The sequence below is a fragment of the Pipra filicauda genome, unplaced genomic scaffold (genome assembly GCF_003945595.2).
Source record: "Pipra filicauda isolate LSUMZ 115617 unplaced genomic scaffold, ASM394559v2 scaffold329_size807674_pilon, whole genome shotgun sequence".
Lineage (NCBI taxonomy): Eukaryota > Metazoa > Chordata > Aves > Passeriformes > Pipridae > Pipra > Pipra filicauda.
In genome coordinates this window covers 307,933-333,955 of record NW_024104453.1, presented here as the reverse complement: position 1 = coordinate 333,955, position 26,023 = coordinate 307,933, and the positions used below count along the sequence as shown (strand labels likewise).

Here is a 26,023-nt window from a genome sequence, read left to right as displayed (position 1 = left end):
TGCCCGGACGTCATTTGCATACTAGGCCTCCGCCCCCTCGTCCTTGCCGCGCTCCCTGCCTTGTCCGCGGGCGCGTGGCCCCGCCCCCCCTCGCGCGCGCGCGGTGACGTCAGCGCGGCGGTGACGCCTCGGCGCCGCGCGAGGCGGGGCGGGGCGGCGCAGGCGCAGAGCGCGGACGGCGCGCGCGCACCCCCGGCCGCCCCCGCGCGCCCCCCCTCGCGCGCGGCGCTGAGGCGGCGCCGGCCCGGCCCGGGACCCCCGGCCATGGAGGGCATGGACGTGGACCTGGACGCCGAGCTCATGCAGAAGTTCAGCTGCCTCGGCACCACCGACAAGGACGTGCTCATCGGCGAGTTCCAGCGCCTGCTCGGCTTCCAGCTCAGCCCCGCCGGCTGCGCCTTCTTCCTCGACATGACCAACTGGTGCGGGCCGGGGCCGCGGGCGGGGCGGGTGCGGGGCCCGGGGGGCTCCGGGGCCGAGGGGCTGCGGGCACGGCCCCCCCGGCCCGGGGCCCGCGGGCACGGGCGGTGTTTGTGCCGGGCCCGGGGCCGCTCCTGGGTCTCGGGGGGGAGCGGGACGAGCCGTGGCTGGCGGCGCTGACCCCCGGCCCCGCTCGGGGTGCGGCCGTGCCCGTTCGCCGGTCCGAGGGCCGCGGGGCTGTTGGAGGGTGGCGAAGCGACCTACGGGCCGTGTGACGGGGGGGCCGCGGCCGGGGCCGGGCCGGGGCCCCGCGACACCGAACCGGCCTCAGGGGAGGGGGAGTTGCGGCTGGAAGGCGCTCGGGGGGCCTGGGAGCGGCCGCCGTGCGCGGGTGAAAGTCACCGGGGGTTCGGGGAAAACTCGGCGTCTGCTGCGGGCTGAGGGCCTCGAAACCCGCTGACTTTCGGTGTGTTTGGCTTTATAAAGGCTCCGTGTCACTGCCAAGGGGAAAAGCAGGCGCAGGTTGTCAGGGAAGCTGGGGCTCCGGAAAAACGTGAGAAGTCCTCAGTATACTGGTGAAAAACAGAAACCGGGAGTGTTCTCGTACAGTGAGCCCAGTGACTGCGAAAATGTTGTGGAGCTGCTGCCGTGTGGATTTGGGGGGTTTGGCTCGTTATGAGCACTTTCCCCTCTCAACCCGTCTCCAGTGTCCTTTTCGTAGAGGTGAAACATCAAACCCAGAAACCTCAGCTTTGAAACCTGAAATCCAGGGATAGGTCTGGATATCAACAGTTGGGAGAAAACTTGTGTGGAATCGTTGAGCTTATAAACAGTGATAAGACAACTTTGTCAGTTCCTTGCTTTTGTCTTTCCCTCCTCCTCTGGTTCTGTATTGAGTTATAGTGGCAAATCTGCATCTGTAGTGGGGGAGTAGGGAAATAGCAAGTAATTCCTTGTGTTTTACGAGCTGACACAACGTGAGAGAAGGTCTCCTGGAGTTCAGGCGTTTGCTCCGGAGAAGTGGTTGGTTCCCAGCAGAAGATGCTTTCCCACTTCTTTGTTTGTTGGTGATATGACTAAAACTGACCCTGCAGTGTGATCCTGGGGTTTTCTCTGAGTTTCCCGGGGGGAGCAGAGCTGAACCTGGAAGTTACTCGTGGAGCTGCTGTGCGTAACCAGAGTGTTCCTGGTTTGTGTTGAAGCAGCTCTTTCTCATTGGCAGTATTGAATTTGTGTTTGAATAACAGCATTTCAAAACCAACCTCAAAACCAAGGGCTTTTTCAGACTTTTAGTCACAGTTGAAGAAGATCTAAAGTGATTAAAATAGCTTTAGTTTCCCAACTCCGGTGGCTAGTTTGGTTCTGAAAACATAAGTTTTCACATTTTTTCTGAAGTATTAGTTGATAAGCCTTGTGGATGGATGGGTGTGTGCCCAGGCAGCCTGTGGGGTTGGTGGGCTGCGTGTGCTGGGACTGCTCTGGGGGGCTCAGTGCCCTTGGGGGTACCTGCCCGTTCCCAGCACGGGCAGGGGGGCTGGCAGGGGCTGCTCCCCCCGGGTTGGTGCCGTTCCTGTGCCGCTGTTTGCAGTCCTGCCCGGGGTCTGTCCCTGCCCTGCGGGGTCGTCGGCCCGGCGGGGCTGACCCCGCGCTCACCCCGCTCTCCCTCAGCACACACGGTGTGCTCGGGACACGTGGCCCCGTTCTGGAAGCTCCTCTCCCGTGCCGTTGAGGGCCCTGTGCAATCCACACTGCCCAGGTGGTTCGGGCATGGCCAGCCAGGTTTGCCTCGTGTGGCCTGGAACTGGGGTCAGAGCCTTCTGGCATCGGGCTGTCCTGCAAATGATTTGTCTGGGTGAGACTGTCGGTCACTTTTCCGTGTGTTAAAGGCATGGCGTGTTCCTGCAGGCACCATCCCTTCCTTCTGCATCAGGACTGATGTTCACCTGCAGGAGATGGTGAGGGAGCTCGTGGTGGAGGTGACAAGTGCACACACTAGGCAGACTGGGTTCTGTGTAACAATGTCCATGTGTGAGTTAATTAACAAAGACATAAATAATTTCACTAGAACTTCTTCCCAGGTGTGAAAGCTGCCCTTTGGCAATAAATGTTGTCTCCAGACCTGCAATTCCTTCCCTGGTTTGTGCCTTTCACACACCGTAGTGAACAGAGGTTAATGTGCTTTGAAAGACCATTTCCAATAGCATCATTGGTAATTGTGGTCAGTGGATTTACAGTGAATCTGCAGTTCTGCTGGAACAGAGGAAGTATTTTTAAATAGCTTGTTTGGCCAATCTGGGGGGAAGATTAGTGGCTGACTGGGGAGGAGTACAGATACCTGTAAGCAGCCTCTAAAGGTCTGTGCCCACTCCTCCAGTTCCCGGGAATTGCCCAATGCCCCTTTGGGATTCTGGCAGGCTTGGGCAGTGCTAAGGAACTGCCAGCTGGTTTTGTTAAGTGCTGCAGAAATGCTTCAGGTGGAGCATATGCATCTGAAGTTTCTGAGGCTGTTCCTTGATCTGCAAGAAATACAGGTTAAACCCTTTGTCTTTTCCCTGGTATTTATGAAACACTTTCCTAGAGTTCTGCCTCTGTGGAGCTGGGTTCTGTCTATGGGCTGTGCTGACTTCTTGCCTTCCTGCTGCACAAATCTGACTTTGCCTTCCCCAGAGCCCAGCTATGGGTTCCCCAAGGGCAGCACATACCATCCCACTTTACCTTTTATTTATTTGTTTTCTATTCTGAGCTATGAGGCTGCAGAGGGAGAGGCTGAGCTTTCGCTTTCAGCCTAAAACCAAAAGTGAACTGTTGTGGTGCCAAAACGTTTCTTCCTCTGGAGGAAACTCCAGGCAGTGAAGTCGGGAGGGTGTTTTGCTGCCATTGCATCCAGGATCAAATCCCCTGGGTTACCTGGTGTGCTGGCTCTGCTCCCTCCCCTCCAGATGTTGGGCTGTGCCACAGCTGGGAGCAGGGGGGCTCTTGTGAGGGATTTTTGTGGTGCAGTGAAGTCCCACATGTTGCCTGTAGCTCCACAAGGATATGTGAGATGGGCAGGAGTGGGTTTGAACCCCTCCAGTCTCAGCCCACGTGCAGGGGGAGCTCCTGGAATCCCATGAAAGTCATTGGATTTCTCTAAAGTTAGTGTGGAAATTGTATTGGGGCAATAAAGAGGAATGATTTTCTTTTAATAGGAGAGTGTGCCAGCTTTAAGGGTGAGAGGCTTGGAGCTTCTTTAGTTCCACGAGAAAGTGAATTAGTTTGAAGTACCTGGTGGTGGTGGATTTAAAATCCATATTTCAGTGCAGTTGGGTGAGGGATTCCTTGTTTGGAAGAATGTATATATATATATCTCAGTAATTACATGTAATATTTCTTTACATTCTCTTTTTAGCTTTTGTTTAGAAGGCTGAATTTTTATGAGTCTAGTAGGTGTGATATTTAATTGATGTGTGTCAGATAATGATGGTTTCCATTGTGTGTGGGGGGAAGCTTTACTGTTGCAAAGTCTTTTGGATCCACCTTTCGGATAAAAAAGGTCCGTTTAAGGTTATTATTTTTAACGTTGTCAGATCTCTGCTAGAGGTCCTTAGTTTTTTTTTCATCTGTTTAGGAGAATTTGTAGCTATGGTTTAACTAGTACTCCCAAGGTGATGTTTTGCATGGAGATATTTATAAGTTCATTTCTGAAAATACTGCGGAAATCTGCAGTCAAAGCTCCTTCTCTCTGGTGTCAGGTGTGGGGCAGTTCAGGTGTGCAAGTGAGAGAGCCGGGTTGGGGATAGCAGTTCTTACCTCAGAAATCTGGGATTGGCCAGCATGGCAAGGAGAAAAATCTAGCACCTCTGTGCCTTTTACTGGCTTTGGAGAGCAGGTGTTGGCTTTTAACAGAACTCCCATTGCCTTAGAGATGCCTGTTTCCATCCCGGCTGTTCAAATTCTTCATATCCACTGGAACACCTGTACTGCCCAGGTGGGCAACTCGATTGGGAGTCTAAAGATGGGGTTTAGCTAATAGGGGTTTTAATTAATTGTCCCATGGCTTAGTATAAGTGTTAGATTTTTGAGTTCTAGCAAAGATGATGGGCTCGTGCTTTCAGTACAGCTGAGATCTGTGTGTGAAAGCTTGTCTCTTTACACCTGGTAGTAGTGCTACTCAGAGAAACACTTGAGGTCTGTTTAAGTAAAACATCAGGACGTTAGAATTTAACAGAACAGACCCAAGTCAAGAGGATTCTCTCAGGTGGGATGTGTTTCTCACAGTAACACCAGCACTCCTGCTCCTGATTTGTATCCCCAGGTGTTTGCAGAACTGCTGTTAAAACCCAGTGTTCAGGTGCCCTCCGAGACTTTAATTAAGGTGTCCTCTCCCTTTTGAGAGGGCGGTGGGGAATCCTCGTGTGGTGGAAGAGGCAGGAAATGAGACCTAATCTTCCAAGTCAATCCTCCCCCTTCCCTGGGAATGACTGTGGGTTGTTCAGTCCTCACTCAGTGTCGGTGGGGCAGTGACAGCAGCTCCTGGTCTTTGCTTCCCGTTGTCCTTATCAGGTGATAGAGAGCAGAGTCCCCTGTTCCTGCTGTGACTCAGGACACAGGGTGTTTTTTGAGCAATCCCAGTGTGACTCTGGTCGGGTTAATGTTTGTAGGTGGTGACCAGCTGGAGCAAGTCTGGTGACAAGAGGGAAGCACTGGGTTCAAAACATCGATTGGGTTTTGATAAACTCGATGTCTTTCTTGCTCTGACCCAGTGGGGGACCCGCTGTCCTCACAGGCAGAAGGGACACCCTAGAAGCAGATCTGGTGGTTCCTGATGGGCAGTCGCCAGGATGTCAGGACAGTCTGGGAGCCCTGCACGGGTCATTTACACCCTCGGGCTGGGGAGGGAAAAGGGGTTTTACACTGTTTGATCTGTTGTGGCTCACTTGAAACGTTGTGGGTGTATCTTAGTGCATGAGAACCATCACAGACTGGTGCCTCTCTGTGTCCACAGCTGTCTCCTGATGCTACTAAAAATAACAACATTACAGAATTAAACAATTTAAAAATATTTTCTTGGAAGCTTTTATCTAGTGTGTAAAAAAACAAAACAAAACAAAAAAACCCCAACTAAACCCACACCTCTTTTCTCCAGAATAACTCAAGTGTTTGACCTGATTATTTTGAATGAAATCTAGACTTTAAAGAAATTGTATTTTTAACTGTGGAACATACTATAATTGTGCTCCAATGTACAAAACATTTAAAAATTAGGTGTCTGTGGCATGGAAGCATAAACAGGCAACTGTAGCAGTAGGAAGTGGGTACAATATAATTTTGGTCCAGTTGAATTCTGCCTTACATGCCCCAACTTGTTCTCAGACAGTTTCTGCAGCTTAATCCCCCTTTACTTTCCTGCAGACAATTATAGATTGGTGACATAGTTTGTACTGAGGAATTGGCAGTTACAGAATCTCCTGTGTACTGGCAGCCCTTGCTGACTTTCCACTGGGAAGAGTTGTTGCCTGTTTTCAGTGGCAGCTCCTGCTGGGACATTCTCAGGATATTTTACCCCACACTTAGAGCTGCTGTGACCACCTGCTTTGGGAGGGCTCAGCTGCTGGGGGTGGCTCTGTGGGCTCGAGCTTGTAGTGCCATGGTTATGGTGCTGCTGCTGGGCAAGGGGCCGTGCCCAGGTCCTGGGGGGCCGTGCCCAGGTCCTGGGGGGCCGTGCCCAGGTGAGGGACTGTGCTCAGCCCTGGGCAGGTATCCCGGGAAGGTTTCAGCAGCTGCTCTGGGTGTTTGTGTGCACACTAAAACTGCTTGAGGACAGTGATTTCCTTTGGTACTGTGGGTGCTCTGAGGACACTGTGGGTGCTCAGTTTCTCTCCTTGTGCTGCCCCTGCAGAGCATGGGATGGCTTCTGTCACCACAGGTTTCTGTTTTCTTCCTGGAACACCCCACTTGTATTTGGAACTGCTGCTTTCAACTAAGACAATTACATGCTTTTCTGTGGCTTCATGTGAGAATATACATAACCTTTGAATTAGCCAGCCCTTTCCCCCCCTCCTTCAGCTGTTTAAGTTCAGCTTAAAGCTTTCAGCTTCCCTCAGTGGTCGTTTTGCATCATCAAACCTCTTCTAAGGTAGTTTCCTAACCTCATGTGTAGAGTTCAGTGTAAGTTTGGTGTAAGAGAGGTCAAGAATGAAGGTAACTGACGCACAAATTTTGCTTTTTGAAATTCTCTCTATTGAAAGCTATTCACTGATTAAAATTCCAGTCCTTCAAACCATCTTGAGACTTTGCACATAATTGCCATGTGTCATCTCTGTTGAACATTTGAATTGAAAGCTCGAGGTAGAAGTGGTTCCCTGCCTCATGATGAGCCTGGCTCTTCCCTCCACCCTCTTCAGCCTCCTCCAAGGCTTGGAGTGAGGCAACTCCTGCTTCAGGAGCGATAGGAGCTGTTGGAGATGTCCCAGCCTGGAGTGTCAGCAATCCCCCAGTTCCCTGAGAGCTGGGGTGAATAACATCTGACTGAGAGAGCAGAAACTCAGAGGCAAAAGGAGTGTACTGAGGTTTGCCTCACTTGCATGGCCTCCATATGCATTTTTAGTCTCTACCCCTTGTTTCACGTAAAGATGTTCCATTATTAAGGAGTAAGAAATTATCCATCTGCTGCACTATTTGTTTTTTAACAATGGACACCTGCTGGGGTGCTGTGGTGCCTGGTTACACGGTGCATTTGGAGAGCGAGGAAAGGCCTATGAAGGTTGAGACTTGAGTTACAGAAGGAGTCCGAGGTGTCCTCCCTCGTGTGTTCTGTGCTGGAGGTTTTACTCTGATGTTTAGCACTGCTCGGTGTCTGCATTGCCTGTTTCCAGGAGGTACCACCTGAGCTGCTTTGCTCGTGACAAAACACTGCAGGAGAGACCTGCAGGGAACACCCCTCCCAGCGGCACCTGCCTGGCTCCTCCCTCCCTCCAGGGACAGATGTGCCCCTTGGCACCTTCCTCACAGTGTCTGTGTGTCACGGTGCTTCTCCACGACCTCAGAAATGTCCTCTGCTGGCTGGACGGGCGTGATCCAAGGGCTGCCCCGGCTGCAGTTGCACATGGAAGGAGCCCTCGGTGCCACAGTTGTGTTCTGACAGCTCGGCAGAACCAGAGCCCTGCAGCATTCCCTGGGAGCTGGTGGGTGCTCTGGGCATGGGCAGGAGCCACAAAGAGGGAAATTTGCAAGCTGGATTTTGAGCTTTAACTGCGATTTGAGTTGAATTTTTACACCCCCCTACACCCCCCAAGTCTATTTCTTAAAAAAAGGCATATCTTTGGCTCTTTCATCAAAGAATTTGACGATAAATGAAAATTTGCAGATTCTTGTAACATTTATAGTTCAAATTCTCGTGTCCCTCGTCTTCTGTGTTTGGAGGACCTGGTTGTACAGCTCTTTTTCTGAGCTGCTGAACTTCTTCATGCTGAAAGAAGTCTCCGTGTTCTGGGGAGCAGGGAGGTACTGGGCACCTGCCGTGCTTTCCGTGAGGCCACAGTAGCCTTGGTGCTTCGGTTTCTTCATTCTCCTGGAAAAACTCTGATTCAATTAATTAAAAAACCATTTCCACTTACCCGTGTGCTGGTGGTTGTTTGTAGGACAGTGAGGCTGTGTAAGGAGGCCTTACAGTTCACAGTTTGTGAACTGATTTGGAAGAGTTTCTTTTATTTTTGAATACTGCCGTGGTGACCTGGTTAATTGGGAGTAATTAATGCCTAAATATATTGGTTTAACATAACAAAAGGCTGTCTGGAAAAAACAGGGAAGGGAAAGAAGGGCTCAAGATGAGCCACCTCTTTGCTAACACTTAAGAGTTGTTAAGGGACATCTCCAGAGCTATTAGCAGAGAAGGATTTTAACTTGACTATTGTAATTTAGCTCCTGAGGCTTGAAACGAAGCAGCAGAGCAAAAGAACTGATCCAAAAAGGAACACTTTGGTGTTGTGTGGGAAAAGTGCTTGACACCTAAGAGTCATGGGATGCCCTTGGAGAGGAAGGAGTAGAGGTAGAGTGGATTTGGGTGATGATGTGGAGCTGTAACCTGTATTTGCTGCCTCCTCCCCTCTCTGTTTTTGGAATCTCGCTCTTAGGACTAAAATTGAGCATGGTGCTGATCCCTGGGCTCACCTGCTCACTGGGGTGACTTGTGACTGGAGGCTTTACCCAGGAGTTAGGACCTGGATCCTGTCAGACCTGCTCTGTAAGTGTGGCAGGGCTACACACTGCTGTGGCCTGGGACTGCTCTAAAAATGGAAAAATTGCTTAATTTCGGGAACGCAAGGAGGGCCTGGGACCTGGAGGGCCCTGTTAAGAAAGAGCTGTGTGGCCACCCCTGTAATTAGAAGAGCTCAGTCATGTCAATTAAACTGGCTGCATTTGCAGAGTTGTTTGGTTTATAATAGTAATTTATCTCCTTTGGCAGAGAGCAGAGGGGGAGTAAGTAGTGTAGTGAGTTTACTCCACTGAGGAGGAGTAAAATCAAGCAGGCAGGGCTGTGTGAGCAGAAGCCTTTAGCTGATAACCCGTCCCGCCGAGGGCTGACTGCTCCTGCCTGGCCCTGCAGTGTCTGCACTTGAGACTGTGCAGTTACAGCTGGGCACAAGGGTAAATTAAAATAAAAATTACATGTATTTTAAAGAATAGACAAGTTTCAGGGCCTTACGTGTGTTTGCCCTTAAGCCATCTCTGTCATGAGGGTGGCATTTGGTTGTGAGCTCCACTGATGCCGTGGCACGGTGTGCTGCTGGGGCTCCGCTGCCTGCACAGGACCAGGCTGCAGAATTCGCCTCTGCAAATGGCATCCGCCCCAGAGCACTGCCCTCCAACTGATCTTGGGGGCTCGGGGCAGGGGAGGAGGGGGAGCACTGTCTCTGGGGAGCAGTGGGACAGAGCCGGCAGCGTTGTGTGAGCACGAGGTGTGAGCTGGGGGCACCTCTGGCACAGGGCAGGGCCACCGCTGCTCCATCCCTATCTCCCGGGGCTGTCTGTGTCAACGAACGTGAACTCAAGGCAGATTTGCTTTGTCATCCTGACTTTGGCTTTTGCCACTGTGAATTTCTCTTCAGTTTCTGGAAGCTTCTTTGTAGTTCTCTAGTGGGGAGTCCAAGAGACATGGGAACACACAGAACGGCTCACCCTAAACAGCCCCCACCTCACAGATCACACGGTGGGAGTGGGGAGGTGGGTTTGGGAATATCTGATCACAAATGGTGGCAAATCTGTTTTTCAGCATGTGTTGTTCTTTAGTTAGTTTTTAACTCGATGCTGCAAACGAGTGTTGTTGTTTCCCAATGGCAAAGAGCACTGAAATATGACCCCGGGAGGGGAGCGCTGGCCCGGGGCCTGTGTGCACAAATAGCCCACTACCTTCTGAAGCCTGTTTGCAGCCAAGCAAACAAACACAGTGAGGCTGCCTCACACAGAACTGCAGTAGAAATCTGCCCCTCAGAGATTTTTTTTTTTTCCTCTCAATGTCAATAAAACCTTAGTACAACTGGTTCCAGAATCGTCACTCACAAGATGTTGTGGTATGTCTGAAAATGCAGTTATGTAGTACTGGATTAGGAAGTGAAAGAGCTGCGTTGCTGTCTTTTGTAGCTCCTACAATACCTTTTGCCTTGGATTGCTGTACTACAGGAAGAAATCCTAGTGCAAACTAAGCTCCAGCTCATGGTGTTAGCTGGGTGAGCGAGCAGGAGTCTCTTGGCACAGCCCTGGTGTGAGTTATGTAAATCTTGTGCAGTGTATAAGCAACAGGCGGTTGGTGACGTAAAACTGAGCATTTGTCTCTGTTTACTGGCTAATGTGACATGGCCCCTTCCTGCAGCATTTGACTGAGCTGGCGGGATTAAACAGAGCCCTGACACTCCTAAGTAGAAAACGCCTCAGGCTGAATAATGGTTTCTGTCTGGAATCCAGGGTTCTGGCCATGGCAGTGGAACCTGGTGGCTCTTGTGTCAGACCAAAGTCCACTCTGGGGGTGGCAAAGGTCTGGTTGTGGGGCTGGGGCTGCTGAATTGCTGATCGATCCCTGGGCTGTGCTGTGCAGGACGTTCCTCCGGTGCCTCCTTAGGATGTCAGGAACTCCAGTGTCTCACACAGCAATTGTCTGCTGGCACTGTGATGGATTGGTTGCCAAACTGTGGGGCTCTTTGGGTCCTCTCCCAGTGCCCCCACCAAGGCTCTGCCTTTCTGACCCCAGCTCCAATGCAATCAGCTGCTGCACTTCATCTCCCCTGAGTTTTCTGGGAGGAGAAAGCAGTGACACTGCTCCCATGCAGTTGGGATTTTATCCAGAATGTCCAATTTGAATGTTTTTCCCATGAACAGTGTAGGAATTGAACAGGAGGCAGTTTGCTTCACTCACCGTTGGAAGCCTCTTTCCAGCTGGCAAGCAGCCCCACAAGCCCTGTGTTTGCTCTTGCTCAGGGTCATGCTGCAAATGTTTCTCTTGCTTTCACCTTGGCTTTCTGGCTCTGGCTCGGACACATGATGCTCCACCGCAGTACAGACCCTCAATATGTCACTGTGCCCACACAGTGCAGCTTCTGCAGGGCTTTGGTTTAGGTGGTGGTTCTCAGTTCCTGAAGGTTTGGGTTTGGTTTTTTTTCTATCCTGCTCAAAAAAGCAACACAGATTTCTGTAATCATGAATAAAAAGCAGTTGTTGTGCCCGTTGCGTTTGGGGAGATTTTACTCATCTCCATTCTCACAGCACCCACTCACAACATGTAAATGAGGGCCACAACCTCTCAGACATGCATAAACAGAGGAATTACATGACTTGCCAAACACTTACGTAATAACTTAATAGTATATCGTGGAACTGAGCTAAGGCTCATGAATCCTCTTCCTGCCTGAGTGTTCCTCTTCTCACATTAATTATCATGGGTTGCAGCTACACCACAGCTCAGGAATCAATAACATTTGTGGCTTTTTGAATGTCCTTAATATATCACAGGCTTGCACTGTCATTTGTCTTTATTCAGTGGGAACTTTTGACTCAGGTGGTTTATAAGTTCCTGTGAATTGTGACTATCCAGAGCTGAGCAGGCACTTTAATGATGAGTAAATAGTTCCTACCTGGTGGTATGTTTCAAAAGCAGCAGGGCCGGAGTTATTATCTGTAGCTACCAGTGCTCTTTGGCCTTGAGAGTTATCAGAAGAGCATTCCGTGTGTTTTGTTCCTCTTGTGCTCCTTTTGGACCTTCTGTACCAAAATAAAGTGGAGATGTTTGGCCCTTTGGAAATTAGCTCAGGAAACAAGGCTGGTGGGAAGAAACTGCCCTGTGTTTGCCTCCATAGCTCTCCTCTTGTTGCCTCCTGAACTGTTCAGCAAGCTTCAAAAAGAGCTGATGGGGTAGAGGTCTCCAGGATTTCCAGTGAAAATAGAAGCAGAGTAGAAAAGTGATCTAAACCAGTATCCCTAGCAAGGAAGAATGCTGTATTTTGAGCTCTGTTATCTTGGACTACAGAATCCTTATGTGGTAGAGATCAAAGGTTTGAAAAACACACGAGCAGCAGAGCTATTATGGTCTGGGTATTTTTGCTGAACTGTTCAGGATGACACACGTGCACCTGTGCAAAGGGCCTGACCCGCCTGTACTTCAGGTTGTAATGTGCTTTTTTCCCTTTTAGGAATCTACAAGCTGCCATCGGAGCCTACTATGATTTCGAGAGTCCAAATATCAATGTCCCCTCGATGTCCTTTGTGGAAGATGTCACCATAGGTGAAGGGGAGTCCATCCCTCCCGATACCCAGTTTACAAAGACGTGGAGGATACAGAACACAGGTGAGGCCTTTGGGCTGCAGCAAACCCCGTGCAGCGGGTGCTGGGAGTGGGGTGGCGGGTCCAGGAGGGGGATGCTGGCCCAAGGCAGGGGGCTCGTGTGCACTCACCTGGGCTGGAGCCACCCTGTCCCTGAGGGAGATGCTGCCAACCTCTGCAAGTTCCTCTTCTTGAGTTGGCACAAACATTTTGTGGCGGGATGTGCAGCTCTGTCAGGCCATCAGTCCTGTTCCTCATACCACCCCACAAACATGCTCTAGGAAACCTGCAGACAAACGAGGCAGTGACACAAGGTCATATGGCAGCTCTCCTTTGCTTTTAATACATTTCTGGCAGAATTGCCTTTTCATGTTCCAAGAGGATGCAGGGCTGGAGAGACCACATTCCAGTTCAAAATAAGTCAAAGCAGGGGCTGGGATCCAGGAAGTGAGACTGGGCAAAGTGCATTCCCAGTGCTTGATCTGTTGGGATGCACTCAGAGAGAAAAATGAGATGCATGGATGCAAAGGAATCCCTTGTCCTCAAGCAGTGCACTGACAGGATGTTGCACAAACATTTAAAATGTGTGTCTGAATTTAATTGCCCTGCTTGCAGTTATGTGAGGGAGAATGGTCACACACTGAGGCCTGACACTGGGAGTCATCACAAGTCAGGTTCAGCTCTCCCAGGATTTCTGCTTGGGAATAGCTGCAGTACTCGAGCTGTACAGGCTTGGACAGAATATCCAAGTATGACAGAGACTAAAACCACACTAAAAATATAAGAGTATTTCATCAGGACACATGGAGGTGTTTAAGAACACTGATTTATAGAGACTGTGTTCTAGAGAAAGGGCTTAATATTTCGGTTTACTTTTTCTGCCTCCTTCTGTTTGACAGTACAATGGAAGGGTGACATGTGGAACTTCCTTAAACTCCACTACTGTGAAAAATCGGCAATTTTTTTATAAGTGTCCCAAATACAGGTCTTACAGATCTAGTAAGCGTGGCAGGTCTTGTTTCTTCACTCTTAGTATCTCAATTTGTGTGTGTTATGACCACGCCCCTGTCTTGGGCCCTTCAGACTCCCCCCTTTCTTGTCCCTCTGATGTGCTCTTTCCTGCATGCAAATGCAGCCTTAACATCTCAGTTCAAGTGATGTTTCATTGGTCTTGGAATGTTTGACCCTCTGAAGTCTGTGGGCCTTCTAAAATGAGGGGCGGGAACTCAGCTTGGCTTGGAGTTCCTGGCGAGGCCAGCATTTGGTTTGGCTTCTGTGTGGGTTAAAGCCCAGCTTGTCAGGCAGTCCGTCCGTGCCCTAACGGTGGTGCTGGAGGCCAGGGCTCGGTGCAGCCACACTGCCCAGGCACGTTCAGTGAAATGCAGCTTCACTTGCTGGCTGTGACTGTGCAGTGTGGGGAGGACTGCAGCACTTGAAAACCATTTTACCGTTTAATTAAGGTACAATATCAAAGGACTATAATGCTTCCAGATAATATCTACTTGTTAGGCAGGTAACTGAAGCAGTGCCAAGGTTTTTAACAGCTCTCCAAGAGCCCTTGATTACATGACTTGAGCTCTAGCACACGGAATACCTGAGGAATATGTCACTGGAGTGTTCTGGGTCTGACGAGTGTGACAGGCAGAGCTCAGAGATTGGCACTTTGAGGTGTGTCAGCTGGTTCTCCCGTGTGTCATTAAAAACCAATGCCCTGCTCTGGTACCTGCAGGGCGGTGCTGCCTTGTCTGCCAAAAGAGCAGTTTGTGTAGTAGAACCATTGCTGAAAAGGGCAGCAGCATTTAACAACCTGGCTTCCTCCCCACACTCTGCCTCCAGCTGCTGCTGGCTCTGCAGGACACTCACTGCAATTTATCGTCTCCTGAGAGTGTCCTGAAATAGAATGACATAATCATAATTTCATTTTATGGGGCTTATCAGTTGCAGCATTCTAGGCACCTTGCAAGCCTAAAGCCATTAAACCTGATAAAAATCACATAAATTATTTAATCTAAACTGTGTTGCTGGGCTGCCAACCTCTGCAGATGAGACTTCGTGCTCAAGTGCCCCACACCCCAGGCTGAGGTCAGCCAGGCACCCAGATCCTCTTTCAGAGCCCTCCTCTCTCAGCACCTTTCCAGCTGGTACCTCCCTCATGCTGAACATCCCGCTGTACTCATGCACATCCTGCTTTCCTGAGAGGCTGCGAATTCCACAGACAAGGGCTTGACAAGAAAACCAGTCCCTGCCGTGTCTTCGCTGAAGTATCCACAGGGATTAAATTAGCAGGCAAGCTGTTGCAAAGGATACTCCTTGGGGTAACCTGAGGTCAGAGCAGGCTCTGCCGTGCTCGCCCTGGACCACACGGAGCAGTTCCAAGCTCCGTGGTGGTTCAGGCTTTCCATGGCCATTTCTGTCAACCCCAGCCAAGCAGGAGATATTCTCAAAGATGTTGTCTTAGTCAGGTCACGTGACTGGGAAAGAAGCAAAAGAAAATTCTGCTAAACTGATTTTTCACGAGTCTCAGAAACACTTTTTCTTTCTGTCTGCCCCAACACTTGTTATCTTTGGTGGCTGTACCTGCACTCAGGAACTGTTTTCTATCTCTCTGATTGCCAGGTCATGCTGTCAGTCCAGTGTCTGCAGTCTAAACATGGATCTCCACAGATAAATCATATGTTCACAACCCTTCCCACCTTTGCATAAGGCTGAGAAAAGTGTTGGTGCAAGGAGGGAAATAAAACCATTTAGGAAATAGTGCTGGCACTTCAGTTGTAGCTCAAACTATGAGTTCCTCCTGAGACTGCTAGCAGGCTTAGAAGGGAAGGAATCCCTGAAAGGAAGTGTTGCCAACACTTTGCATCAAGAACAGGTATTTGATGTGGCGTGACTCAGGAGCTGCATGCAGGGAAGCAGAAATGGAGGACACACACAGAGACCCCCTGGTGCTGCTCTTGTCACTGCCTCTGGAGAAAGGGACCTGTGTGTCAGTTATGTTGATTTTTTTTTTTTTTTTTTTGCAGCAGTTACACTGGGACTTGGAGAATTTTCCTGTGTAGCGAAGACCTAGAAACTAGTCAAATAGAAATATCATTTGTTCTGCTGGTCCCTAAATGCACCAGTTAAGCCTGGTTCGAAAACTCTATCTTTTCTTCCTCAGCATCCACTGCTCCTGTGTCCTGTTGGTTTCCTTTGATCGTCTGACAATTGGGCAGCTGTCGTAACGAGCGTGTTTCATCCCAGCTTACACAAGCAGACAAAGCTTTTCCTGGTGCACTGTCAGTAATTCCCTCTCCTGTCTAATCCCAGGGACAGAGGCGTGGCCCCCGGGGGTTTGCCTGAAGTATGTTGGGGGTGACCAGTTTGGGCACGTGAACATGGTGATGGTGAGGTCCCTGGAGCCGCAGGAGATGGCCGATGTCAGCGTGCAGATGTGCAGCCCCAGCACTGCCGGCATGTACCAGGGACAGTGGCGGATGTGCACGGCCACGGGACTCTACTACGGAGGTGAGTGGGCCCCTTCCCAGCACTGCAGGCTCTCCCTGGCATTCCCACTGCAGACAGCAGGGACACCACTGGCCCCTGCACCGAGCTCTGATAACAGAGCAGGAGGGCAGAGCTCTGCCAGCCCCGACCTAAATATAGAACATGGAATGCAGGAAAACATCAAGGGAGCTGCTTTGTTGTCTTGGTCAGCACAGAACTGTTTTCTAAACACTGGAACGAATTACAGGTTACACAAAACTGGAAAACAAAGGGACTTGCACAGCTCTCCTGGAGACTCTTTCCCAGTTGATCCTTGTCGGGATTCTTTCCCAGTTTGCCAGTGCTGAACACCATGAACTGCATAGGAGCATAAAATCTGTTACAGGTGAAAGCCTCCTGTGAGAAGCGAATGCCCAGGTTTTAATGCAGTGATTTAGTGCATCCCCTGCAAGCCATTTCTGTTTAAAGAACACATTTTGCTGTTTTGCCTCAGCCTGGGCCTCCAACGTCTGCCTTTGGTGCAGCCTTCCAGGCCTTTTCTGCCAGCTTTAGTTTACACTGAGAACATCTTTGTGTCTCTGTTGGCAGTTTGGAGTATCCCAAGTTTCAGAGTTTGAGCGAGAGGTGTTGGCACTTGGAGGCACAAATACCAGTGCCCAGAAGGAGGGGGCTGCTGGCAGCGCTGGCACTGCTGCACCTCCTCGGGTGTAGAGGAGGGGAGGGATGGGCAGGAGCGGCTCCGTGCAGGAGGAATGGCGTGTGCTCACAAAGCCGAGGTGTTCCCGGGATTCCCGAGTGCCCCGGACCGTGGGAGATGTCCCTGCGTAGCCTGAAGTTGCCGCTTTTGGCAGAAGACGAGTGAACCCCTTTGGCCGCCGAGCTCCGAGTCCGAGGGGCTCTTCCCCTGCAGCCGAGCTCGTGGCTTTGGTGCCGGCGGCCCGAGGGCCGGGCCCGGCGGTGGCAGCGCGGGACCACCGCGACACGAGGACACGGGGCCACCGCGACACGGACACGGGGCCACCGCGACACGGGGTGCGGGGCCGCGCGCGGGCGGCAGAGGGCGCTGCGGGGCCGCTCCGCTGCGGCCGCACCGGCAGTGGGGGTGTGCGGGGGGGGCACTGGGCTGTACTGGGGTGTACTGGGGGTCCCAGCCCTGGCAGGATGCAAGGATCCCTGAGCAAGTCGTGTGTCCCTAAGGTACAATCCCACCGTCCTTAATTCGCTCCTAAAATTCAGGCTGCTGAGCCTGCTAAACTGGGGGCGCTGGAACCAGTATTGCTGAGGGTTCATAATAATGTGCTTTAAACTATTGGTCTTTTTCTTGCTGGTGTAAAGGATTGAATTCATGTTCTGTTTTGCTCCTTCTGCCCCTTCTTCATAAACTCCGATGTAAGTGACAGCCCAAATGTGTCTCTTTTTCCACAGATGTCATCTGGGTGATCCTCAGTGTGGAAGTTGGAGGACTTCTGGGTGTCACACAGCAGCTGTCATCCTTTGAAACAGAGTTCAACACGCAGCCACATCGCAAGGTAGAAGGAAACTTTAACCCGTTCGCCTCTCCACAGAAGAACAGGCAACCAGATGAAAACAACCTAAAAGACCCTGGGGGTTCCGAGCTAGGCACAATCAGCAAAAACACATGGGGGCCTGCTCCTGACCAAATCGAACAAGATCAGAATGGACTGTCACAAAACTCTGTAAATCTCTCCCCCAGCAGTCACTCGAACAACTTGTCGGTAGTGACGTACAGTAAGGTAGGTGCCCTGGGTGAGCAGGAGAACGGGTAGGGGAGGAGCCAGGCAGGTGTGTGATTGCTCTTCCTTCCAAACTGCAAAGCCCTTTCCTTCTGCTTCTGCCAGACCTGCTAAGGAAGGTTCTGAATTTGACTGTCTGACTCTGCCAACTCCTCATGTTATATTAAAATATTTTTGCCTCTGATAGACTCTACCAGATCCACCTTTTTGTTTTCACTTCAAGTCCTTCTTTAACTTTATATAACCTTGTTTGGCTGCTGTAACTGCAAGTGGCTGGAGCCTGCTCCGGTCACGTGTGCAAATAAGTCAAAATATCTCTCTAGATGTGTCCTGAGTTTGACATAATTTCGAACAGAGAACAAATATCCACACCCCCAAACTTCAGATTAACCAGATAACTTCTTTTAGGCTGATGTGGGGGAGAGCTCACCATTTGATCCCAGAAGCCGCCTGTCAGGAACAGTCAATCAAAGGACTGTTCCTGTCTATGTCCTTGTCTTGTTTATAATTGTAGGTGACTTTTAAATTATCTTTACTTTAAATCTCTCTCAAAAGCTTGCTTGGTGGATGCTATATGAGTCTGAGTGATATTTTGACTGTTTTTATTTGCTTGTGTGTGAAAAATTAATTGCAGGATTATTTACAATTCAGAATCCACCTGTTAATGCAGCAGTATGTGTAGGTGTGTACTGTCGTATGTCAAACTAGTTTGATTTTTAAAATCTTTTAAAAATGCTTTACTGTACTTTGAGCAGGCTGTGTAGGACAATAACACTTGGTTGCTGAATGACTTAATAAAGCCCTACTGTTAGTTCACCTACAGCACTTTAGTTCCTCCCTGGATGACCTGCCTGTCCTCTGCCAGTGGACCATGTTTTAGTGACCTTTGCACCAGGGCTGTGCACTTTTTACGGCCGGGGTGAGCAGTGTGCCAACCTGCCACCCTCTTGTGCTCTGCTCCCAGCCAGCATGGCTGGGCTGGCTCCTGCTGCGAGACTCTGCTCACTGACAGTGAAGTGGATGGCTTGGGAATGGTTCTGCTGCCAGTGGAACACCCCCTGAATTAGCAGTGCTGCGTGTGGGGCCTGGTGCTCCCCAGGGGCCGGGCTGGGCTGGCTGAGAATGTGGGGCTGAGGAACCAGAGCCCCTCGGAGGTGCAGCTGTGCTGGGGGAGAGAGACCAACAGGAGAGTGAAGCACCACCTGGGAGGTGTCACTAGATCGAAGTGAGCTGGTTACCTGGTAACCTGGAGCTCAGGATCCTTGCTCTGGAGAGACGTGGGCAGTCAGAATCTAACCCCACACGGAGGGCAGGTGATCTTTCCTCCCCTTTTTTGTTGTTGTTGTTTTGGTTTGGGGTTGTTTTTTGTTTGGTTGATTTTGTATTTACAGAATATTCTTGGGTGGATTATCCAAGATTAAAGGAGATGTTTTGTTTGCTTGTTTCAGAAGGGATAATTTTATAGTCCTTTTTGGTCGGGTTCGTGTGAAAGTTCATTGATTTTTGCGGGTTTTTTTGTCTCTGCTGCAGTGTTTCTGTTTGTGACATAGTAAAACAAGGTAGCTTCTCTCCTCTGGAGGCCGTTCAGGTAGGTCTGAAGATCAGAGTCCTGTTCCAGCCTTGCCCATCCTGCTCAGAGCGAGAAGCTTTCTGCCGCTGACCCAATATTCATATTGATACAGTTCTGGTTCTGTAGTGAACAACTTTGAGGGAGTTGGACATCCCAGACATTTATTTCTCTTGGGCAGGACCTGTGATATTTTTGTCCCTGTTCACGTACCTGGGGAATGAGGGAATCCCTGGTCGTATTTGAGGGGCTGTTTGGTGAGATGTGGCAAAGGGGATGGGTAAGGTCTGGTCAGGTGTTCAAAGGGCCTGTGTCGTGTAGTTAGAAGTAAAATAAACCCTTAGTTATTTCTCGGATCACTGGTGAGGATTCCTCTGCTGAGAGGCTGTTGGGGAACCCAGTCATGGCAGTGCACAAGACCATGAAATCTTTGAGATAAGATGAGCAGTTTCTGGCATCTGCAGCTGTAAAACGTGCTCGAAGTTGTCGGAATTAGTTCTCCCTCTGGTGCACTGAGCAGGTGTGGCTTGTCCTCTGAAATTCCCTGTTGGAGTTGGGCTCTTGGTGATGCCGATGTGCCATCTGCTGCTGGGTTAGACAAGTACAGCAGCATTTCACACCTGGAAACATTCAAAATGCTTTGGTTCAGCAGCAGAGAGTACGTGGTGTGGGTGCTCTGCTCAGTGGAACAAACTTTCCTAGGGAAAAACAAACCAAACCGTATACAGAATTCCCTGTAAGTGGATGAGATGAAACCTGTGGGTGGTTGAAACAAATGGTGCCCTTTATTCCTGCTGTGGTGAGCACCTGCCTGGGCCCCCTGCCTACCTTCCACATGCACTGTGGGGAGGCTGCAGGCCAGGGCCTGTCTGGGCTTTGCTTGAAGCATGTTGTTGTTGTTAAATCTATTCCCAGTGGGGTTTTTGCATGTTCTTAGATGTAAAGATGTGCTTAAGTGCAGGATAGGATGCTTCTCTCGGGGTAGGGATGAGCTGCACTGGATCCCAGATCTCCCCTTGCACGGGTGTTTTATTCTCTGGCAGTCGCTTTCTCTGGATTCTCCACAGAGCTGAGGCTGATACAGCTTCCTCCTATTTACTCCTCCTGTCTCATAGCAACCCTGCACAGTCACTGGTGCTCTCTTGTGACTGGCTTTTCCATTAAAAACCCAAGATCCAGTCTTACAGTGCCTGGGAATTAGTTTAATTGCTTAACTGAGGGAAGAAACGTACGGGTTTCCATGTCTGTATAGATCAGAAGTGAATAGCCATATCCTGACATTTAGATTGTACTTATCTCTATATAAAATCCATAGATCTGTATCAAAATCTGGTGCCCAGATGAATTGAGGAGTTACTGCTCTCTGTGCCATGCAGAAAACTGCACATGGAAGTTGTGATTCTGCAAAGATTTGCCTAGACAGGACACTGGGCATTGTCTCCACCAGGCAAATGGTGCCTGGCTGCCCTGATCCTGACTTGTGTTGCTCTTCAAACCCCAGTGAAATAGAAACATACTGGAGATCAGAGCATTAAAATCTGAACTCCTTTTTTCCTGCTGTGTTTATGCTCCCCATCTCCCTCCATTCTGTGTGGAGCTGAGCTCTAATCCGTGCTACTTGGCAGCTTTCTGTACATAAGGGGAAACCAACCCTGTGTCCTTGGAGCCTTTAACTGGCTTCCCCTCCCTGTGCTTAAACGTTGCTGTGGCTTCTAGAGGCTTCTCCCAAACCAGGACCTCCAATTTGCAGATTTTTGGAGTACCTGTGTAAACTTTAAGACGGATTTTTTTTTCACTGGAAACTGGTCATCCAGCTGTCTTTGTGGGTGAGGACAATGCCCCATGAATGTTTGCATCCATGGAGGAGAGCAGCTCCTTCCCTCGTGGCGTGTGGGCTCCACGCTGGGCTGGTCACCCTGTGGCTCCATTCACTTGGACACGGTGGGGGAATACTGGACTCGGAGCTGCCATGGCTGCACCTGCAGCCTGGGCTGTGGTGGCACGAGCTGGTTTGCTTCTCTGGTGAGAGACTGGTGTGTTTGGGTTCTGCCTGTCAGCTCATCCATGATCCCCAGCTGTCTGCGTGCTTCCAGACTGTGGGAAGTGCCAAACAGCCTGATTTTAGCTAAACTTTGCTCCATTGCAGCCCAGCAGCACATCAGTGAGCTGTGCATGGAACTCAGTGAGGTACCTGAGCCCTGTCACCTCCTCACCTGTGGGCACCTGAACCAGCCCTGCCTGTACCTGCTCCGACAGGGTTCTGAACTTCCCGGTGGTCTCCCTGCCACGCCGTGTTTGCACGGCATGCATGGAATAAAACTCAAGTGCTGGATGCTTTGTGCTCTTTTGTGCTGGTTTACATAAGTGAGGAGAGAGCAGCGGGGCAGGAGTGGCCTGAGGGGCTGGGGTTGGGCTGTGCCACTGTCAGTGTACTCTGGGAGACTCCTGTATCGCTGTGCATCCACCTCCTTCCCTGGAAGTGTACCTGCGTTGGTGGTGACTCGCTCACAGAGGTGAAATAAAGAGCTGTCTGAAAGCCTGTGTGTGATGGTTTATGAAAGATTCACTTAACCCTCATTTTGTTCCCAGCACAGGTGACTCCATTTACAGAGCTCAGTATTCACAAAGGCTTTAACTTCCCAAAACATCTCACCTCCCTTCTAGATGCACAAATGAGAATTTATACCAGTAGTTTTTGTGCAGTCTTTTCTTGGAAAATCATGGTCCTGTGTTCTCACACACTTGTCTGTGTGAAGAGCCTAGTGCTCCCACCAGCAAGTGGGCAATTACTTCTGGGGAACATTCTGGAAGAACTGAAAGTGAGTTTTCAAAGCTGCAGCTGAGCTTCTCATAAAGACAGTGATCCCACTTGGAGAACAGACGGGAATGCACCAAAAATAGTGGGAATAATCCTTCCATTGAAACAACTTGGAAAAACTGCAATTGTCTGCAGAATTATTTTTGCATGTTTGTTATGTAAAATGCTGCATAGAGGGGATAATTAGTCTTGAAAATGTCATACCAGGGTTTGGTATTTACATTGCAGCAGTAACTGAAGTTTTCTGGTATCAAACCCTTACGCTGTGCACGGTGAATAAATGTGGGACACTGGGCCTGGCTGAGCAGGGGACAGAGTGTGTCGGGGAGGGGGAGCTGCCTGCTCAGGGTCTGTGCTAAACCAGCTCACACTTGGCTTAAAGAGGCACAGGTGGTGTTTGATTTTGCATGTTCTCATGTGCATAATGAGTCTCGGGTAGGTGAAGTGCTGTCAAGAGTGGCAATCCCCAGAGAAAACGTTTGGGGCTTTTTCCTGGTGAAATTCCTTGATTCAGGCGGAGCTGAGTGTGGTCACAGATTCTGGGACTGCTCCTGGCACTGCCCAAGGAGCTCATTCCGGGGTGTTAGGTGTTCAGTGCAGTGGGGCAGAGCTGTACATACTGAGGAATCTGCCACACTGAAGGTGAGCTAAATTCTGGGTTTAACTGACACATGATTAGATAATTGTGTAGCTTTGAATTACATGCTACAGGAACCAGTATCTGAAGATCCAGAGGGTTCCCCTGCAGATAGGGTTCACAGCCTCTTCACGAGGTCCCTCCATCCAAAACCAGTAAGGAGCTGCTCTGCTGGGCTGGACTGAGGGCTGGGTGATGGCACTTGTGTGCACCACAAGGGGAGCAGGGCCTTGTGGCCCCCCCAGGTTAAAGCAAGGCGGTTTTGCCTGTAACATCCCATGGGGGGTAACATGGGGTGGGTAACAGGGTAAGGTGCACCCTGGGTGTTCCTGGCGGAGGGGCAGGTGATGGTTAAACCCCTCCCAAGTGCTCGCCAGGCAGTGCCTCAAACAAAGCCTTGTGTACAGCTAGCTCAAAGATGAAGCAAATTCTGGCAAATGTGTCTGTACAGGAAATCAGCAGCAAATCCTGTGTTCCTTCTGCAGAGCAATAAGTACAATGGCTTAATCCCTGTGAGGTGAGACTGCTTGGGATCCTGCTCCTATGTTGCTTTCCTTCTGTGTTCTTTTCTTGTGCAATTGTTCACACTATCTTAATGTTTCTCTCCTGCTCCTTCCCTTCCCCCTATTTCTGTGACGATTTTTCAGAAGTGTTGGGTAGCTCAGCCTGGATTTTGTTGGGAGTGTCTCCTTCCTGAGGTGAACTGTCATGCTGGAATCTGCTGGCTGTTCTCTTTTGAAAAGCTTTACAAACTGGGACTGCAGCATATTCCTGGGGTAGAAGCGTGTTTGTTTTTCCATCACTTGCATGTATTTCTGTCTGCAAACGGCAATTTCCACATTCCCAGTCTTTCATACTTCCCACACAGTTCAGGAGATGTCCTGGTTAATTGTCTGCTTGTCCTTCTCTTTGTTGAATTCTGAGAGCTGCTTCACTTTACCACTCACTTGTATTTAGCACCTGATATATCCCGAAGAATGAACTTTTTCTCTCCAGCTGTAGCAAGATCACAGACTGCTCATGGTGCTTCCTGTGCAGCTCTGCAGCAGAGCTCTCCAGCCTGGGCTTTGCTGGGGACATTGACTTTTTTGTATGATCCGTGTTCAGATTCATGGCTCCCCGGCCCTGGCTCCTGCAATGAGGGGGTTATGGAATTGTAGGAGAACATGCAGAGAAAGGTGTTTCCTTTGAAACTTGCCCTGCTAAAGGCAAGGTGGTGAGAACTGTGCTCAGAGCTTCGTGTACAGCCTGAGCAGGAATGGCTTTGGCTCTGTGGGCTCTCAGCTGCCCCACTGTGTGCTGGGAAGAGCTGGACTGTGTTTAGAAGCATTTGCATAATGGTTTACCGACTCTGATGATGAGATATAACGAGCTTTTCTCCCTCCTCTGCCTCCTGACCACAGTGTGTCAGGTCTTACAGGAGGGTTTCAGGAGGGGATTTACCTTCATTACTGACAAACTTCATCTTCCTGTGAGCTGGGGGATATCTTGTGCTGCCTGTGGTTCTTTCTTTTGTTTCCTGATGAAACCCCAGATAGCTGATCCAAACAACAGAAGTTACAAAAGCAGTTCATGTTAATTTGAGACCCGTGACTAGATCTGACATTTTAGGTGACTCACTTCAGGATGTAAAGGAGGGAAATGGATTCTGTAGGAAGCATTTTGGGTTTTTGGCAAATGTTATGGTTGATTTCACTGAAGGCAATTGTTACCTTGAGAGAGCACAGATGGCAGTTGTGGGGACATGGGTTTCCAAACTTCACTTTTTTTCTGAAATAGCCTCTTACTCAGTTCCAGCCCTGTAACTGCTGTGGTCTCTGGGACAGACTGGGGAGGCTGCAGGGGCTGCAGCTGCAGCTGCAGGTGTTGTAGCATCTGTAGGGGATTCTGGTGTAGAAAACACCGGTTATTTTGTGGCCTTGGCCTAAAAAACACCTGAGAGAGGTAAGTGATGGCATTTGCCCTCTCTGGGGAAACCAGCCCTGGAAGGTGCAGTTCAGGAGTGTCTGTGAGGCTGGACAGGCACAGGCACGGTGGGGGAGAGGGGCTGTTTTTGGGGGGAAGCCCTGGGCTGGGCTGGGCAGGATTTGGAGGTGAGCACTGAGCGCTCTGTTTGTTGCCTGTTGAATTGATTATGTCTCCAACTTTCTTTCAGGGTTTCCACGGTCCTTATCCCTTCGGACAGTCTTAAAACACAAAAACACAAAACGGGTATCGACAAGAGGAGAATTTAAGAAAAAACTGACTTTTGGGGGAAGGGAGGGGGTTCATGTGGCAGACAGACACAGCGTGGACCCCCCTTCTCTGCCTCCGTGTTCTGGATAAAGAAGAAAATAAACAAAAACCCAGTAACTTAAGACTAGATGTTTCCAGAGGAAAATCCAAAACCTGAGTATGCATGTGTGACTGCTGGATTTCAGAGTGGTGTAAATGCTATGAGGAAGAAGAGACACCAACACTATGGGTTTTTAGAAATCATCCTCACGCATAATTAGGTAGCTTAAAAAGAAGTTTAAAAATGAAAATTTAAAAGCCATCTTTAAAAAAGAATATTTTGCCTACAGAGCGGTTGTAGTTTGAGCAAATGTTTAATTTCTGTTTGTTTCTTGTTGATATTTTTTTCCTAAGGGACAGCGTGCATTTTCCCGGAATGTCCTGGTTTGCTGGCCCGGCGCCCGCTGGGGTTTGTGCAGGGGCTGCTCCTGTCAGGCCTTTTTAATGCCAGGTCGGGTCTGCCCCCAGCACTGCCTTTTTAATGGCATCTGCTGGTTTTAGTTACCGACTTTTTAATCTTTTAAGTCTTCTTTTCCTTTTGGTTTGGGTGTTGCTGTTAGTTGTCCTGCGTGTTGTTGGGACCTGCGCTGAGGCCAGGTCTTGGTATCAGAGTTGGAAACGGAGACTCTGGGACTTCTGGGATGATGCGGAGGCCTTGTCTCCCTTCCCCTGGTACGTGAGGTACACAGATACACACCCATGTTAATAAGAATCCAATTTATTCAGGTTCCCAAGCTGTCCTGTGTGGTTAGCAGTTTAAAATCCCTTTTTGTTCACTCTCGATGTGCAGTAGCTGTGCCCAGAACCACCACGCAAGCGCCGTGTGCCAAGGGGAGTCTCTGTAGCTGTAATTCACCTGGTGGTAGTTGCAAAGCTTTACAGACGTCCTGTCCTTTCCGTTTGGGGTCTCCTCTCTCTTACAGAGCATAAGTTTGCATTTGTTTCTCCTGTGCTGAGGTGTGAGCTTAGAGACTGATCCCAGTGTTATGGAGCTCAGAGCAGGAGTTGGCACCACCACCTGGGCCCTTCTGTTGCCTCATCTTCATCTGCCTTTGTTGACTGGGCTCTCTAGGACTTGTGTTAGGGGAGGGATCATAAAAGATTTGGGTAGCTCTGCTGTTCCTCCAATGTGTTTTCCTCCAGTTCTGGATTGGGAAGTGTGGTGTGAGGGGAGGGAGCTCGGCCTCAAGCTGTGGAGGGTTTATTGTGAAGTGCTGTCCCACAGACCCTGCTGAGGACTGTCCTGCCCAATAAACCAGGCTGGAACAGCCATCTGCCAAAG

General features: G+C 50.0%; 1 protein-coding gene across 1 annotated transcript; it reads left to right on the top strand.

The window, feature by feature from the left end:
* The first annotated feature begins 210 nt into the window (after positions 1–210).
* ILRUN (inflammation and lipid regulator with UBA-like and NBR1-like domains) lies at positions 211–25,030 on the top strand. The gene is made up of 5 exons (XM_027728417.2): positions 211–422; positions 12,078–12,232; positions 15,515–15,712; positions 17,117–17,445; positions 24,623–25,030. Exons 1-5 carry the CDS (start codon positions 265–267, stop codon positions 24,656–24,658), a joined length of 876 nt encoding a protein of 291 aa, XP_027584218.1. The 5' UTR covers positions 211–264; the 3' UTR covers positions 24,659–25,030.
* Positions 25,031–26,023: the final 993 nt, after the last annotated feature.